Here is a 14,015-nt window from a genome sequence, read left to right as displayed (position 1 = left end):
GGGCATTGGATGAAAGGTGGGCGGAGGATGGACAAACCGTTTCTAGGGGTCAATGTGGATAGAGATGGCAGGCGGGTCCCTTCCTCCTGCCCTCTCCTTCCTGGTGAGGCCAGACACCCACCTCCTGTCTGTTTCTTGAGATAATTCTGTGTCTCATCTGTTCATCTAGGGGAAGAAGAAGAAGAGGAAAAGGGACAAGCAGCCTGGAGAGACCAATGGTAAGTCGCAATAATCAGGATAGAGGAAGGAGCAGTAGCCTGAGGACCACTCTTTTATGTTAGGCTTCCACTGGGGGAGGCAGGAGGAATTCAAGGCCAGGACATTGTGGGGGGAACCCATCTTAGCCAGCCTTTTTGTTTATGCGTTTTAATTAATTGCTTCATGACTGCCCGTTTAAAGCTAGTAACATTCATTATTGCATGAAAAGCACATTGTAATTCTAGTGGAATGTGTTTTTAAATAACTGCAAAGCCCATTAACTGGAGAGCAAGCGGTAGGCATGCCTATGCTGGGATTGATCCAGTCTGCTTATTCTGTATGTGTCTGAGAAGGGAGGAGGAGGGGGCTTAGGGGTGTAGGAGGGGGTATGTGTGAGTGTTTGATATTAACGGGGCTGTTCCTGAATGTTCTGATGCATGCCTTTACAGTGGTAAATTACACCCATTTTAAATTAAGGAGGTTTGTCATTCTCTAGAAGAAATTAGAAATACTGCATAGGCAATCTCAGAGGTCCCGTGGAGAAGGCCAGGCTTTTACAAGCAAACAAACAAAAATTTTGAAGGCTTTGTATAATTTGTTCTTTTTTTTCAGAACACAGCGAATGTTTCCTAAATCCTTGCCTTTCACTTCCTCCGATTACAGGTGCTAATGTCATTTTGAGTCATTAAAATAGTTGATAAATTGTTTTTTAATTTTTCTTGCCATTATAGTTTTATTAACATTAAACACGTATGACATTTGAACATTCTTTAAAATGACCATCTACACGGTTTCGTATGTTTCAGTAGATTTTTTTTTCAGTTGCTTTGGTTGTTTTTTTTTTTTAATTTAACCTCTGTTTTGTTTATTTATTTATTTTTCCCATAACAGTTGTCTAAGCAGTGTTGACAGTGATTTTAGAGTTGAACTAACTGTGCAAATTGAATATGCAGTATTTCTTTAAAAGAGACTGGTTAAAAAAAAAAATGGAAGGAATTCAGTAATAAACCTCCTTAATCTAATGGCATTTTTTTCATTGCTCCCACTAAGTTTTCTCACGCAAGCATGCATCCGCAGTATGATTATTTTTTTCCTTTGCTTTTTTTTTTTTAGTTTTTTTCTTCCTTTTGCTTTTCTGCTCATAATTTGCAAATCCACTACCATTTTAATGACTGTGCCTGCTTAAATGCTGCTATGAGCTTCTAACTAACTCCTCACAGCTCATCACACAGCCTGTTTACCTATATCTGTTCCTCTCTTAATATTAATGAAAATAGATTTTAAAAAAGGAAAAGGTGAACGTTCCAAAAGCTGCAATATCCCAATACCACAACCTTTTTCTTTCTTTATTTCTTTCTATTTTGTTTCGTTTTGTTCTGTTTTTATTTGTAATTTTTTTTTTCTTTTTTAAACTGTTGTACTCTGAGAAGAAAAAAGCATGTTTACAAACTTAATTCCCTCCTTCGCTTTATTTTCTTCTTTAAGAAAAAAAAATTGAGAGGAAAAAAAGGGAAAGCAGAACTAATAAAGGAAAAATATTTAAAAGAATTCTTCAGTATCTAACTTCCCTTTGTCGGTTCAAAACGAATCTGAGAGACAGTCCTTAAAGAAGGGATACTGCAGCTTTAATTGCAACAGCTAATTTCACAAGTTGAATAAGAATGTGACTTTTACCTTTTTTTCTTAATTAAAGAAAGTTTAAAAAAAAACAAAAGTCAATATTTTGCAATTAGTAACCAGGTCATTGATTTATTCCCTTTTTTATTTTTATTTTTTTCTTATTTGTATCTTTCTCTTCCCCTCCCCTCCCTCTCTCTCTCTCTCTCTCTCTTTTTCTCCCTCTCTCTCTCTCCCTTTCTCCCATGTCCTCCTCCTCTGCTCGCTTCTTTCTTGAACTCATTCAGACCTGAGCGCTCCTAAGAAATGCCGAGCGCGCTTTGGCCTTGATCAACAGAATAACTGGTGCGGCCCTTGCAGGTGTGTATAGTTTCCCAGATTCGCTGTGCTGGTTTGCAGCTGGTCTATTCAATCCTTTCCCCCTTCTCTGGCCTGTTGCTTTGTAGCTCTGTGTGTGAATCTTAGGAGACACAAGGGAGCGGGACACTGCCAGTGTGGGCTCGATGAGGGATATGCTTGTTCTCCCGCTGCTGCTAGCCAAAATGCCACTGTAAAACAGCATCATTTGTGCCTCCTTGGGTCAGCGACAGCAAATCCCCAGCGCGTCCCCTCCCAGGGAATGTTGCCTGCCAACTCCCTTCCTTTTATGACAGCCCGGGATCATAACCCTGGCCTAGGTAGAAGCAAATGACGTCACCTTCTCCCCTCCTCTTCTCTCTTTTTTTTTAATTTCTTTTATTTTTTTCATTGTTGTTTTTTGGTTTCCGGTTGTTGTTTTCTTTTGTGTGTGTTTTATCGTTTTATTTTATTTTATTTTTTTTCTTTTAACTCATAGAAGTCCTTTCCTTTCACGTCCTTGGTGAGGGAAGATTTATCATAGAGAACCAAGGTGATAGAGAAGAAAAGTAAGCTGTAGCTGAGATTTCACATCCAACTGAGCACGACCCACCATTGTGTTGTATTTTTGTGTTTACCTTATGCTAACAGATGCAAATACTCCAAAGAAGTGTCGGGCACTGTTCGGGCTTGACCGACAGACTTTATGGTGCAAACCGTGCAGGTATATTACCACTGCGAGGCCTTTGGGAAAATCAAAGTGTTCTGTCCTTCTGGTACCTTAGCATAACAATTTATTTTGACTTCATTCCCATCTGTTTCCCTCACTGGCATCAATGACTGACTAATGATCCTCACTCTTCAAAATTTCCTTCCTAATTTTATGCCATTTCCTTTCCCCACTTTCTCTTTCTCTCTTACCCCCCTGCTCTCATGAAGAACATATCCCTGGTGGCAGAACTGAGACTGCAGTCTTAATAACAAGGACAGGCACAGATGCTTTGGCTTGGAATGCCAGCACCATGGAGCTGGCCCGGCCCTAGGGGTGCCTTGGTGGCCTACATACTGACCATAGCCAGCCATCACTTCCAGAGGTTTGAAGGAGTTCTAACTTGGCAGCAATAGTGTTCCCGTGCACTTAGAGTCAACACACTCCGAGAAGTGCTCTGGGGCAGGCTCCCCACCCCCCCTTTGTTTTCTTTTTGGTTTGGTTTTGTGTTTATAAACCACGTATCTGTACAGAGGAGCTTGGTGAGCTGACATTGTTTTACAGTGCTGACAAAGAAGCGTGGCATTCAATGGCATGCACCAGCTAAAGGGCTGCAAGCAGTGAGTCATGCAATTGCATACTGCAGCGTTGCTGCACCTGCAGAATTAAACAAAAATACATATATATATATATTTGTGTAATATATGTATGTATATAGCATCGGTTCCAAATGGATCAGAACAGTGCCAAAGTGTCCAAGTGAAGCACACACACTCCACCTGCAGATTTCCATCCAACCTGTGTTCTCTGGGAAGGGATAGGTACTTCCTTCTTGGTGGAGGGAATGCCAGCTAGTTCCTGTCTCCTTTCCTTTCCTTTAATGACCACCTTTGGTTAAATTTGTTGTTTCTTTGTTCTGATACAAGCAGTCTTTGAATTTGGAATATTATGATGGTAGGTATTTCAACACCCCAAACATACCTCCTTGTTTGTAGTGCCTCCCCCGTCACGTGTCCCCCTTCATGCCTCTGCCATGTGCTCCATGTCTAGATGTTAGATCAGACGTTCATCCCATTCTGTGCATGCCCACGAGTCTCCTGTGTCTCTTCCCTTCTTCTCTGATGCCAGTATGAGAGATCGGTGAAGTGCCTCGTGTTAACCCAACAAATGTTAGGGGTGAGGTAGGGCCTGAGAGTCTTCACTGAGGGAACTGTTATGACAGCTGGAGAGATCGGGGCCTTAGGTGACACCTAGCAGGAGAAGAACTGCCCAGTGATGCGGTGAGATGGTAGTGTTCACAGAGATGACACGCCCCCTTGACAGAGTCCCAGGTTCTTCTCTGGACAATAGGAGTTTCATGATGATGACGACGAAGGATGTTACATATCTAATTAGGACTAGCCAGGGAAGACAGGGACTCTGCTAGGCAGTGAGTTTGTTAAAATTGTTTTTGTGCCAAGTGAGATGTTAACTAGTTACAGAATCCTGTTCTGGAATGCTCTGCTGTGGCAAATGACTGGCCAACCATAAGGGCCTCTCCAGAGAGGGTTTCTCATGATCTGTAGAAATGTACAACTGACACCATTGTGTACGTCTCACAATAAGGTTGGTTCAGGTGCCTGGCTTGCTCATTTTATTAATGGGGGATGGGGGATGCTTATGAATCCTTTTTTTGTTTGGGAAGCAGTTGCTGCAAGTCTTGGCTTTGTTTTTTCTTCTCCCTTCTGACCCAAACAGAAATCCCCTCCTCAGATACAGTTCACACCTTGCTTGAAGCCAGGGTAGGGCATCTTCCTCAGAGACCAGAATTTTCTTGATTTTTATGAAAACAAAAAAGCAAATCTTCCAGCCCAAAGCCTTTGTAGCTGCTTTGTGTTTCAGCAGCATGATTTTCTGAAATGTGGCCTTGAGGGCCCGTGAGTGTGGCAGTGTGTGTGGTAGATGCCGAGGGCCCTGGTCCTAGGAGCTGGAGATCAGCAGAGACCCCATCACCGCCTGGTTTTCTATCCAGCCTTTGCACTATTAGGTACAACCATTTTTCTTTTGTTGGGGACATTTTTTTCATAGCATAAAAGCATTAGCAAATGCACTTCTGTTTTCTTTTAAGGGTGTCATTCCAAAACAGGATCAGGAAGAACCCTTAGTTTCCTTTTAGGATAAGTATGTATGAACCTAGAAATGGATTCTTAAGAGGCTACCCCTCTGAATGGAGATGAAACTTAGGTGGGGAGCACGTTAAGAGACTGGGTTTTATACAAGTTGTTCCTTCTCCCCTCAACTTTTTCTTTTAACTTTGCCACGACCATAACTGGATGCTAAAATCCGTAGGACAAAATGTGCTTTTAAAAAAGAGAAAAAGAAAAAAAAAAGCACTCGCCAACCGAGGCATTTTCTGACTCGTCAGAAGTGTGTGTGTTCAGCTGCCCTGTGCTCGGCAACCTGTTGGAAGGTCCATCGCTTTGTCATCACAGTCTTTGTGTCCTGCGTCCAAAATGCCCTTGTACATCATAAGGTGGGTGGGAGGGGCGAGAGGAAAGCACCAAAAAATGCTCCCAGCCAATCAGGGCTCCTAGCTTGCCACACAGGGTTTCTAGTTTGATGTTTGTGGACATTTTAACACGATTCTGTTTTGAGCCCACCAAGTTGCTTTTCCATCTTTTCACTCTGCCCTAATCCAGCATGGAATGCTCGATGCTGCTCCCTCGACTTCCTGGTCATACCCTCTTCCTCTCCTCTCTCTCTCTCCCTTTCTATTTTTCTCTGTTGGTTTCTCAGTTTTACTTATGCACCCTTCCTTCCACCTCCTTTCTTTCCCCTATTTTTAAAATGCATGGGCATCTTAGTTTTTTGAGCATGTTTTGATCTGCAGGCTAAGGTAGTTTAAAACTCCGAGAGGCTTAATTATTTATCTTGGTTTGGGGGACGGGAGCAGAACCCCATAGTCTATTTCAGCCAATCCCAGGGAGAAATAGGAATCTTGCCAAACAGAGGGTGAGAGAGGGGATGCGCTTGCTCCCCCAGATTTCTTTTTGACTCAGAGGGGACAGGCAGACCCTGAAGGCCACCAGCCCGCTGTGTCTGCTGTGTCTCTGCCTCTGGCAAGCAGGGAGGACTACGCATGCTCCCTTCCACCCTTCCCTTCACTCCCTGCCTTCTGCCATCTTGCTGAGTCCACACCCAAGCATGGAGGGGCACAGTCAGTTCTGGGGCACAGACTGAGAGGAGGAACCAGTACCCACTTCCTTTCCAAGGCCAGGGATGTCATCCGGCCGCAGTTGCCTTCAAGCAGGCAGCATCTTGGTTGCTTTCCAGTGGCAAAGCTGGTCAGTGCTCACATGCTTGTTTTTAGATGGAGTGTTACCAGCTGTGGTTCTGCTATATTCCAGGGTCCTTACGTGAGCACATTTTCTGTATCTACATTATTTTTATAGCATTAGTGGGGTTGATCCCCAGGATCACCTTTCCTACCAAACACTGTCCCATCAGACTGGGATTAATGGTAGGAGAAGCTTTGAAGTCACATGCTCCACTTCTTGAGTTGTTCCCCCCACCCCCACCTCATCCTTGGATGCTAAACAAGCAAGGCTCTGAAATTCTCATTCCAATATTTCTTATACGTAAATGGGTAGTGAGGAGGACAGATTCTGGTTTTGGTGCAGAGAAGTTAGACTTTCTGGTTTAAGCACTCTATCCCAATGATCCAAACCCGAGAAGGTTCATGCTGTGGTTCCCTGGCACGTCGTCTTTGTGGTTACTTCTCTGTGATGGGCTTATGCTGCACCCTCCACTTACTGGCCTAGGCATAGGACACGGGCAGGATGCCCCTCCATCCATCCATCCTCAGGTCTCTCCAACCTCTCTCAAACTGGCTCACTATGGGGTGGGGGAGGGGAAGCCCCACTTCTTAAAAACAAAACTCAAGTTTGAATCTTAATTTAATCCACAACCTGCAGGCCATACAACCAGTTATTCTTGTTCCTTTGGATCATTTTCTGTTTTTCTTATTCTTCCCCCTCCCCTACCTTTGTTTATCTTCTTCTACCTGTTTTTGATGGTTTTTTTTTCTTTTTTCTTTCTATTCTTTTTCTTTTTTTTTTCTTTTTGGTTTGTTTTGTTCTTTTGTTTGTTTGTTGTTTTCTTTATTTTCTTTTATTTTATTTTTGTTCCTCCCCCTCCTCCCTCCTTCCCTCCCTCCCCTCTCGCCTGACTCTGACCTCTCTTGATTTGGTGTGGTTCTTAACAGACGAGCCCAAAGCTCTCTGGGCGCCAGCAGCCTCATGGTGGTGGTGTGTTAAAACCTTTAAGCCTCTCGCTAGCGCTGCCTTCAGCTATGTGGGCTCAACAGTGAGCATTTTGAGAGTTTCGTATTGGTATGAGGCGGCTGGGGAAGGAGCTCTGTCTTTTCTCTTTTTAAAAAACACACACACATCACTGGGGGTGGGGTGAGGGTGGCACTGGTGGGATGGGGAGGTGGGGAAGGCACCGTGATGGGAGTGTGAGGGGATGTCTGAGCCTTTAAGCCAAAAGCGAAATGACAGCTGGGACAAAGCCACTTTCTGGCACGTAGGTGCCACAGCCCGCAGTACCTCCCCTTCCTCGGCTCACTGAGATCTGGGCAGGGGTGGAGCTGTGGCCGAGGCAGAAGGGTGGGAGGAACTGGTAGAAAGTTCTGGACTCTTCATTTGTTGGCCAGAGCAGGCTTACAAGCGGGCATGGTTCAGTGAGCGACCCACCTCCGGGAGCCACTTTAATTGTTCTGGGGCCACCGGGCGTGCGGTCCCCGTGGGGCGCCCCTGCAGGTGACTTAGCTCCGCTGCCTTCGAGCATGACAGATGACTGTCTTCCTCGGCCACTTTGCCTTCTATTCACGGAGAACTCTCTCCCCCTGTTTCTAGGAGAAAAAAAAAGTGCGTTCGCTACATACAAGGTGAAGGGAGCTGCCTCAGCCCACCCTCTTCAGATGGAAGCTTACTAGACTCGCCTCCTCCCTCCCCCAACCTGCTAGGCTCCCCTCCCCGAGACGCCAAGTCACAGACGGAGCAGACCCAGCCTCTGTCGCTGTCCCTCAAGCCCGACCCCCTGGCCCACCTGTCCCTGATGCCGCCGCCGCCCGCCCTCCTGCTCGCCGAGGCCGCCCACGGCAAGGCCCCCGCCCTGTGCCCCAACGGGGCCCTGGACCTGCCCCCGGCCGCCCTGCCGCCGCCCCCGCCGCCCGCCGGCCCCTCCGCGCCGCTGGCGCAGCCGTCGACCTCTTCCTTACATTCCCACGGCGCCCTGGCCGCGCCGCAGCCCCAGCCGCTGTCCCTGGTCACCAAGTCTTTAGAGTAGCGCTAGCGTCGCCAGCCCCCGGCTCTGTGTCGTGTTCTGTCCCGCGCTTCGTCTGCGCCCTCCCCCGCCTTCCAGAGGTTTTGTTTTGTAACTCTTTTCATTTCGTGCCGCGTGGCTACATTAGTTGATGTTTATGGAGTTCATTGGTCAATATTTGACCCATTCTTATTTCAATTTCTCCTTTTAAATATGTAGATGAGAGAAGAACCTCATGATTCTACCAAAATTTTTATCAACAGCTGTTAAAAGTCTTTGTAGCGTTTAAAAAATATATATATATACATAACTGTTATGTAGTTCGGATAGCTTAGTTTTAAAAGACTGATTAAAAAACAAAAAGAAAAAAAAAAAGAAGAAGCAATTTTGAAGCAGCCCTCCAGAAGGAGTTGGTTCTGTATTATTTGTATTAAATACGAGCTTGCGAACCAATCATTTACATCTGGTTTTTAAACCATAAGGGCACGAGGAATGCAGTGCCGTTACTCTTTTTTTTTTTCCTTTCTGTGTGAAACAACTTTTATTGTGATGTTTCTTGTTATTGTTTAAATGTACAGAAACAAAGGGTTAAAATGTGTTAATATACCTTGTTCCATGGTGTTGTTCTTTTGGGGGGAGGGGAAGCTACTCCTCAATTAATAGAATCACAATGCTGTTGGGCCAGTAGTATTTATTGCTTTAGAGATTGCTTGTTGTACCTGTATGTTGTCTCTTTTTAAATATGTTTTCCTTTTTCTTGAAACTGTAAAAAGTTTTTTTCCCCCCCTTAGCATAAGCATCTTATATATAACAACTCATTTGTACAAGGTTTTTAAGTTTATATATAAAATGTGTATATATATTTTTTTGTTTCCCTTTTGGATTTTTTTTTTTTTCTGTATGAAACCCAGATGCCACCAAATGGACATTAATAGTTGCATTAAGGATCAGTAGCATTAACAAAAGTTGCTTTAAAAGCCATTATGTAAAACAAGACTTGAAAATTAGTGAGGGAATTCTTAGCTAGCGAGGCTATCTGAGCAGCAGTGGGAACCATCCTTGTTTCCCCTTTGAACTCCCAGTCGGATTGCCCTACGCCCTTAGGACATGGACTGACTGCGTGCAAAACTTTTACGTGCCAAAATTCTCAGTGACTTTAGCTTTCTCCCTCTTTTTGATGCTGTAATTTTTGTTCATCATGTTTTGCTGTGATGTTACATAGGTAGCTTTGTATGTAGTTTTAATGTCACCTATAACAAAATGTGTTTGGTAGCAAGATTGTCCAGAAAGCATTTTAAATGAAGAGGTATAAACCCTTAAGGGCCAAAATTCTGTATATTAGATTACTCTTAAATGAAAAACCAGCTGCCACTTTTATGTACACATATTACATACAAGCAGGTAGCAACCTTTAAAAATAAAAAAAACCTAGGCATGTTGATGTTGCAAAATGCTGTATAAAGCTAAAACCTGTTCATTCAGTGCCATTGTAGTTGACATGAAGCGATTGTAAAACTGTCTCCGATTTTTCTCTGGTTTATTAAAATGCTAACTATAACATTTTTTGTGAATACTTTGAATGTTTCCTAACAGTTGTGATGTTACTGTTCCGTTTTATGCTCTTATTCCAAGTTCATTTTTAATGGTTTGGAAGCCATTTTTGTAATGAATAAATGTCCATGCTGTACAGTATCTGTAGCATGCCGTTCTGGATTAATAAAAGCAACTTAGTATGTGCAGATAAATGCTGGTCACTCGTCTCTGTTCTGGATTTTTATCTCTAGGGAAACCAGACCCACCCTCATCAAGAGAAACATCTGCCTAAATTGGAGCCCGTGGTTAGTGTAGGGGTGGTGGGCGGTGACTAAGCTACCAAAAAGTAGTGAGTTTAAGACGGGTTGATCTCTGACCCTCATCCTTGATACCCATTTTGTGTACCTTGGGTATCTGGTTTACACGACGTGTGGCTCACAGTGACAACCGGGAAAATGGGGTTCTTGCTGTGTATCTTCCCCTATAGTATTTGTGCCATCACCAGTAGTTCATTTCTGAAAGTCAGACACAGTTACAGAACAAATGTCACTTTGGGGGTTACCAAACAGTCGCACTGATATATCTGACCTACTCTTCCTCTCACAGAAGGGATTTAATTCTGGATAATGAGACTTAGTTCCCCAAGAGTGGACGTAGGAAACTGCATTGTTACCCATCAATGATCATCGACATGAAGGTATCCTAACTGCTTCTAAGAGTTGCATGCAGGAGAGATGCAAGGGTGTCAAATGGAAATGCTTTCTCTAGCAGAGAGCAGCCATTGAGCAAGCAGCTTTGTAGAAAACCGGATCAAAGTGATTCAGTGCGTATGGAGGAGTTTTGCCATATGGGGGGACCCACGAGTTTTGGCTGTACTCTGGCAAGAGTGCAAGTTGATCACCCTCACTGAGGAAGGGCCGTAGTAAAGATCTTCCTAAGGTTTCCACTGAATTTCATTTCTCTTGCTGACTAGGTGGATGTATGCATTGCACCATTTATCTAGGACATCTGTATTTTCAAAGGACGCTGATTTCAATGGGCACGGAAGCTGTTCATGTTCCCGTTGTTGTTACTTCAGGTTACCACCGTGTCACACCAAGGACTTTGAAGCCCTTCAGAAACTCTGCTTTGCTCAAGCTAGTTTTTGTTCTGTAAAATCTCGGTATTTTGTTTTTGCTTTGCTTTGTATTCCCAGGGAGGAGCGTTCCTGGTTGTCCTTCTTCATTTTATGTTGCACACTGGGCCCAGAGTGACCTCTGAAAACACAAGTAAGAACAATAGCCGTTATTTGTTGCACACTGTCAAGCCATGCATGTACATTTTCTAATCGAATCCTAATACTGCCACCTGAGATAGCTATTATTCTCTCTCCCAACCACCCTCTGCATTATGAGTGTCTTGTCAAAAGCCACACAGTTAAGAGATGGTGAGGCCAGGACTTAGATTTAGAACTGACTCCAAACCCATGCTCTCCTGCCTCCTGTAATAAAGACTGCCCTTCCCTTCCCCTTCCGAATAGTGATGGGACAGTCCGTTTGAAGGGTTTGCTTGTTTCCTTCACCCCCTCCTCTGCCGCACATACTCACTTTCCTCTTAGCTGGACTGCAGCATCAAGCCACCTACAAGCATTTGTGGTCTTCCTACCTGGAAAACTTGTCTTTATGCTTTAGGTCTTGGGGTAGACATCACTTACTTTGGGGAGATGGTCCTAGTCCTGACCCCTCGGGGGCGGGTGCTGTCTCCCTCCTCTGTGCTCTTCCAGACCAGTCCTCCCTCCCTTTTTACCCACCAACCACCATCACTGTGGTGTCAGTGGGTGTTGCTTGCCCAGGCGCTCAAGACACACCGCATTTCTCAACCTCAGCATTCATGACATAGGGGCAGATAATTCTCAGTCATGGGGCCTTTGTTGTGCAGTGAAGGTTGTTTACCAACATCTCTCGCCTCCATCCACTAGGTGCAATAAGCACCGTCCTCTTGCCAAGTTATGACAACCAGAAATGTCACCAGATACTGTCAGATATCTCGGGGTAGGGAGTGGCAAAATTACCCCCAGTTGAAAACCATTTCTCTAGAAAGCCCTCTATGAGGATGGGAATGCATGTAGCTCTTTTTTTTTTTTTTTTTTTTTTGAGACAGTCTTATTTAATTGCCCTGGGTAGACTGCAGTGAGATCACAGCTCACAGCAACCTCAAACCCCTGGGCTCAAGCAATCCTCTTGCCTCAGCCTCCTGAGTAGCTGAGACTATAGGCACCTGCCACAACTCCCTGCTGGTGTTTTTCCATTTTTAGTAGAAACGAGTCTTGCTCTTGCTCAGGCTGATCTAGAACTCCTGAGCTTGAGCAATCCACCCACCTCGGCCTCCCAGAGTGCTGGGATTACAGGCGTGAGCTACCAAGCCTGGCCCAGGAGTGTAGCTTTCATGTTCACAGTGGGTGCTCAATATGTATCTTCTGAAGGAAGGAAGGAATGAGTTTGGTCAACTCAGTGTCTATGCCAGCCGAAGTGGAAGAATGGTAACTTGCATAAGGCTTCCAAATGTGTTCTCTTGACGTCTGAAGTGGTGGCAACTTTCTTCATCCTTTCAGCTGTGCTGGAATGGATGGTGGGTCAGTACTCTTATTACAGAAACCAGAAAAAGGGCAGGGGGCAGCCCCTGCTATCAGCCAGCCTGAGTGCAGTGTTCCCTTCCTAAAATTCAAAATACGTGTCACGTACCCACATGTTTACCTGCCTGATGGCACTTGACTGATACTCCTCAGTATCTTCTTTCCATCTTAAGATGGTACCTCCTCTCCCCGAGGCTTGTGGTGGTCTCAGCCACCCACATTCTAGTTTCCCAAAGACCAGGCCAAGGCCTTGCCCTTCACCCCTTCCTCTTTATATCTGTTTGATTTCTTCCTACCTCAAGAGTTTACTTTCACATGGAACATCTTATTTCATCTTCAAGTGCATCTGTGGACATTTTGTTACCAAGAGACCCTAAGACCAAGTCTAGGAAGCCATAACCCGCTCTCTTTCTGAGCCATATCATTGTGGCATCTGGGGAGACTTGGTCAAGTGTGTTTGCTTATTAGGAGGGTGTGTGCTTTCCTGCTGTAATGAATCACCACAACTTGGTGGCTTAGAACAAGAGAAATTTATTCTCTTGTTGCCTTGGTGGTGGCAGGGCTGTGTGTCCTCTGGATGCCCTGGAAACACCTGGTGGCTGCCTGAAGTCCTCTGCATCTTCTCGGTGCAGCCACATCACTCCAATCTCTGCCTCCATCTTTGCCTCACCCTCTGTCTGTCCCCACACTCCCTCTGCCTCTCTTATAAGGATATATGAGATTATATATGGGGCCCACCCAGAAATTTTGGATAAACACCCTTCTCTTAGAGATGGGTGATCCTTAATCACATTTTTTGCCATACAAAGTAATACAAGTTTTCTTATTAGGACATGAACATATATTTGGGGGGACCACTGTTCAGCTCACTACAGAACCATTTGCCAGTTCTTGGACCACTGTAAAGTCTTAGCGCAGAACCCTTTTGAATGTTTCCACTGTTGGTGGTGGTCTTGGACAGGCCCCCATGGACAATGATTATTATAGTTGATGGTTTTCCATTTCAGATATTAGAAGGCTCACTTTTTATTCTGATTATGTGAATTCATTTTACTTATCAGAAGGACCTTTCATGTGGATCCAGGCTTTCAAGGAAGGAAGCAGCTGGGAGCAGCACAGTGAACCTGAGCTTGGAGGATCCCACATCTGGCCTCGCTGTGTGACCTTGGGTAATTCCTTTCTCTCCTGAGGCCCTGTTTTTTCAGCTAACAAGTCATGGTGGTGGTGGTGGTGGTGGTGGTGGTGGTGGTATCCATTTTGACAGATTCTTATGAGGGCTAAAATGCAGAGTGCCTGGAGTAATGAATCATGGGGTTTATTATTATCCTAAAAGCCAAGGGCCAGTTGTCTATTTGCTTTCTTTATTTCTTTTTGGGTTTTTTGCCTAGTCTAGATTTTTACACTCAAGTGAGAGAATCACAGAAATCTAGATGGGCAGACACAGGGACACTGACTTATCCACAAGTCATTCATTTTACCTGCAACTTAATGGCCCCATGAAAATTACTTCCACTCTCTAGGGCAGGGGTCAGGGGTCCTCAAACTTTTTTTTTTTTTTTTGCAGTTTTGGCCAGGGCTGAGCTTGAACCTGCCACCTCTGGTATATGGAGCTGACACCTTACTCCTTTGAGCCATGGCACTGCCCGGGTCCTCAAAGTTTTTAAACAGGGGGCCAGTTCACTGTCCCTCGGACCATTGGAGGGTCAG

At 44.7% G+C, this 14,015-nt stretch overlaps 1 protein-coding gene across 14 annotated transcripts in view; it reads left to right on the top strand.

Moving 5' to 3' along the window:
- TCF7L2 (transcription factor 7 like 2) overlaps nucleotides 1–9,909 on the top strand; it is a 199,559-nt gene extending 189,650 nt beyond the window's left edge. For 4 of the 14 annotated variants that reach the window (XM_003787163.3, XM_023511698.1, XM_003787162.3 and 1 more), the window contains 3 exons: nucleotides 170–218; nucleotides 2,803–2,875; nucleotides 7,756–9,909. In XM_003787163.3, the coding sequence (XP_003787211.1) occupies nucleotides 170–218; nucleotides 2,803–2,875; nucleotides 7,756–8,188 (555 nt within the window). In that variant the 3' untranslated portion in view covers nucleotides 8,189–9,909. Of the gene's footprint in view, nucleotides 1–169; nucleotides 219–810; nucleotides 862–2,102; nucleotides 2,176–2,802; nucleotides 2,876–7,755 lie in introns of all 14 variants that reach the window. The other 10 variants (XM_003787159.3, XM_003787160.3, XM_023511704.1 and 7 more) reach the window with 8 other exon arrangements.
- The last annotated feature ends 4,106 nt before the right edge of the window (nucleotides 9,910–14,015 follow it).

This window comes from Otolemur garnettii, unplaced genomic scaffold (assembly GCF_000181295.1).
Source record: "Otolemur garnettii isolate 467f Iridium unplaced genomic scaffold, OtoGar3 scaffold00021, whole genome shotgun sequence".
NCBI lineage: Eukaryota > Metazoa > Chordata > Mammalia > Primates > Galagidae > Otolemur > Otolemur garnettii.
This window is presented reverse-complemented; position numbering and strand designations above follow the sequence as displayed.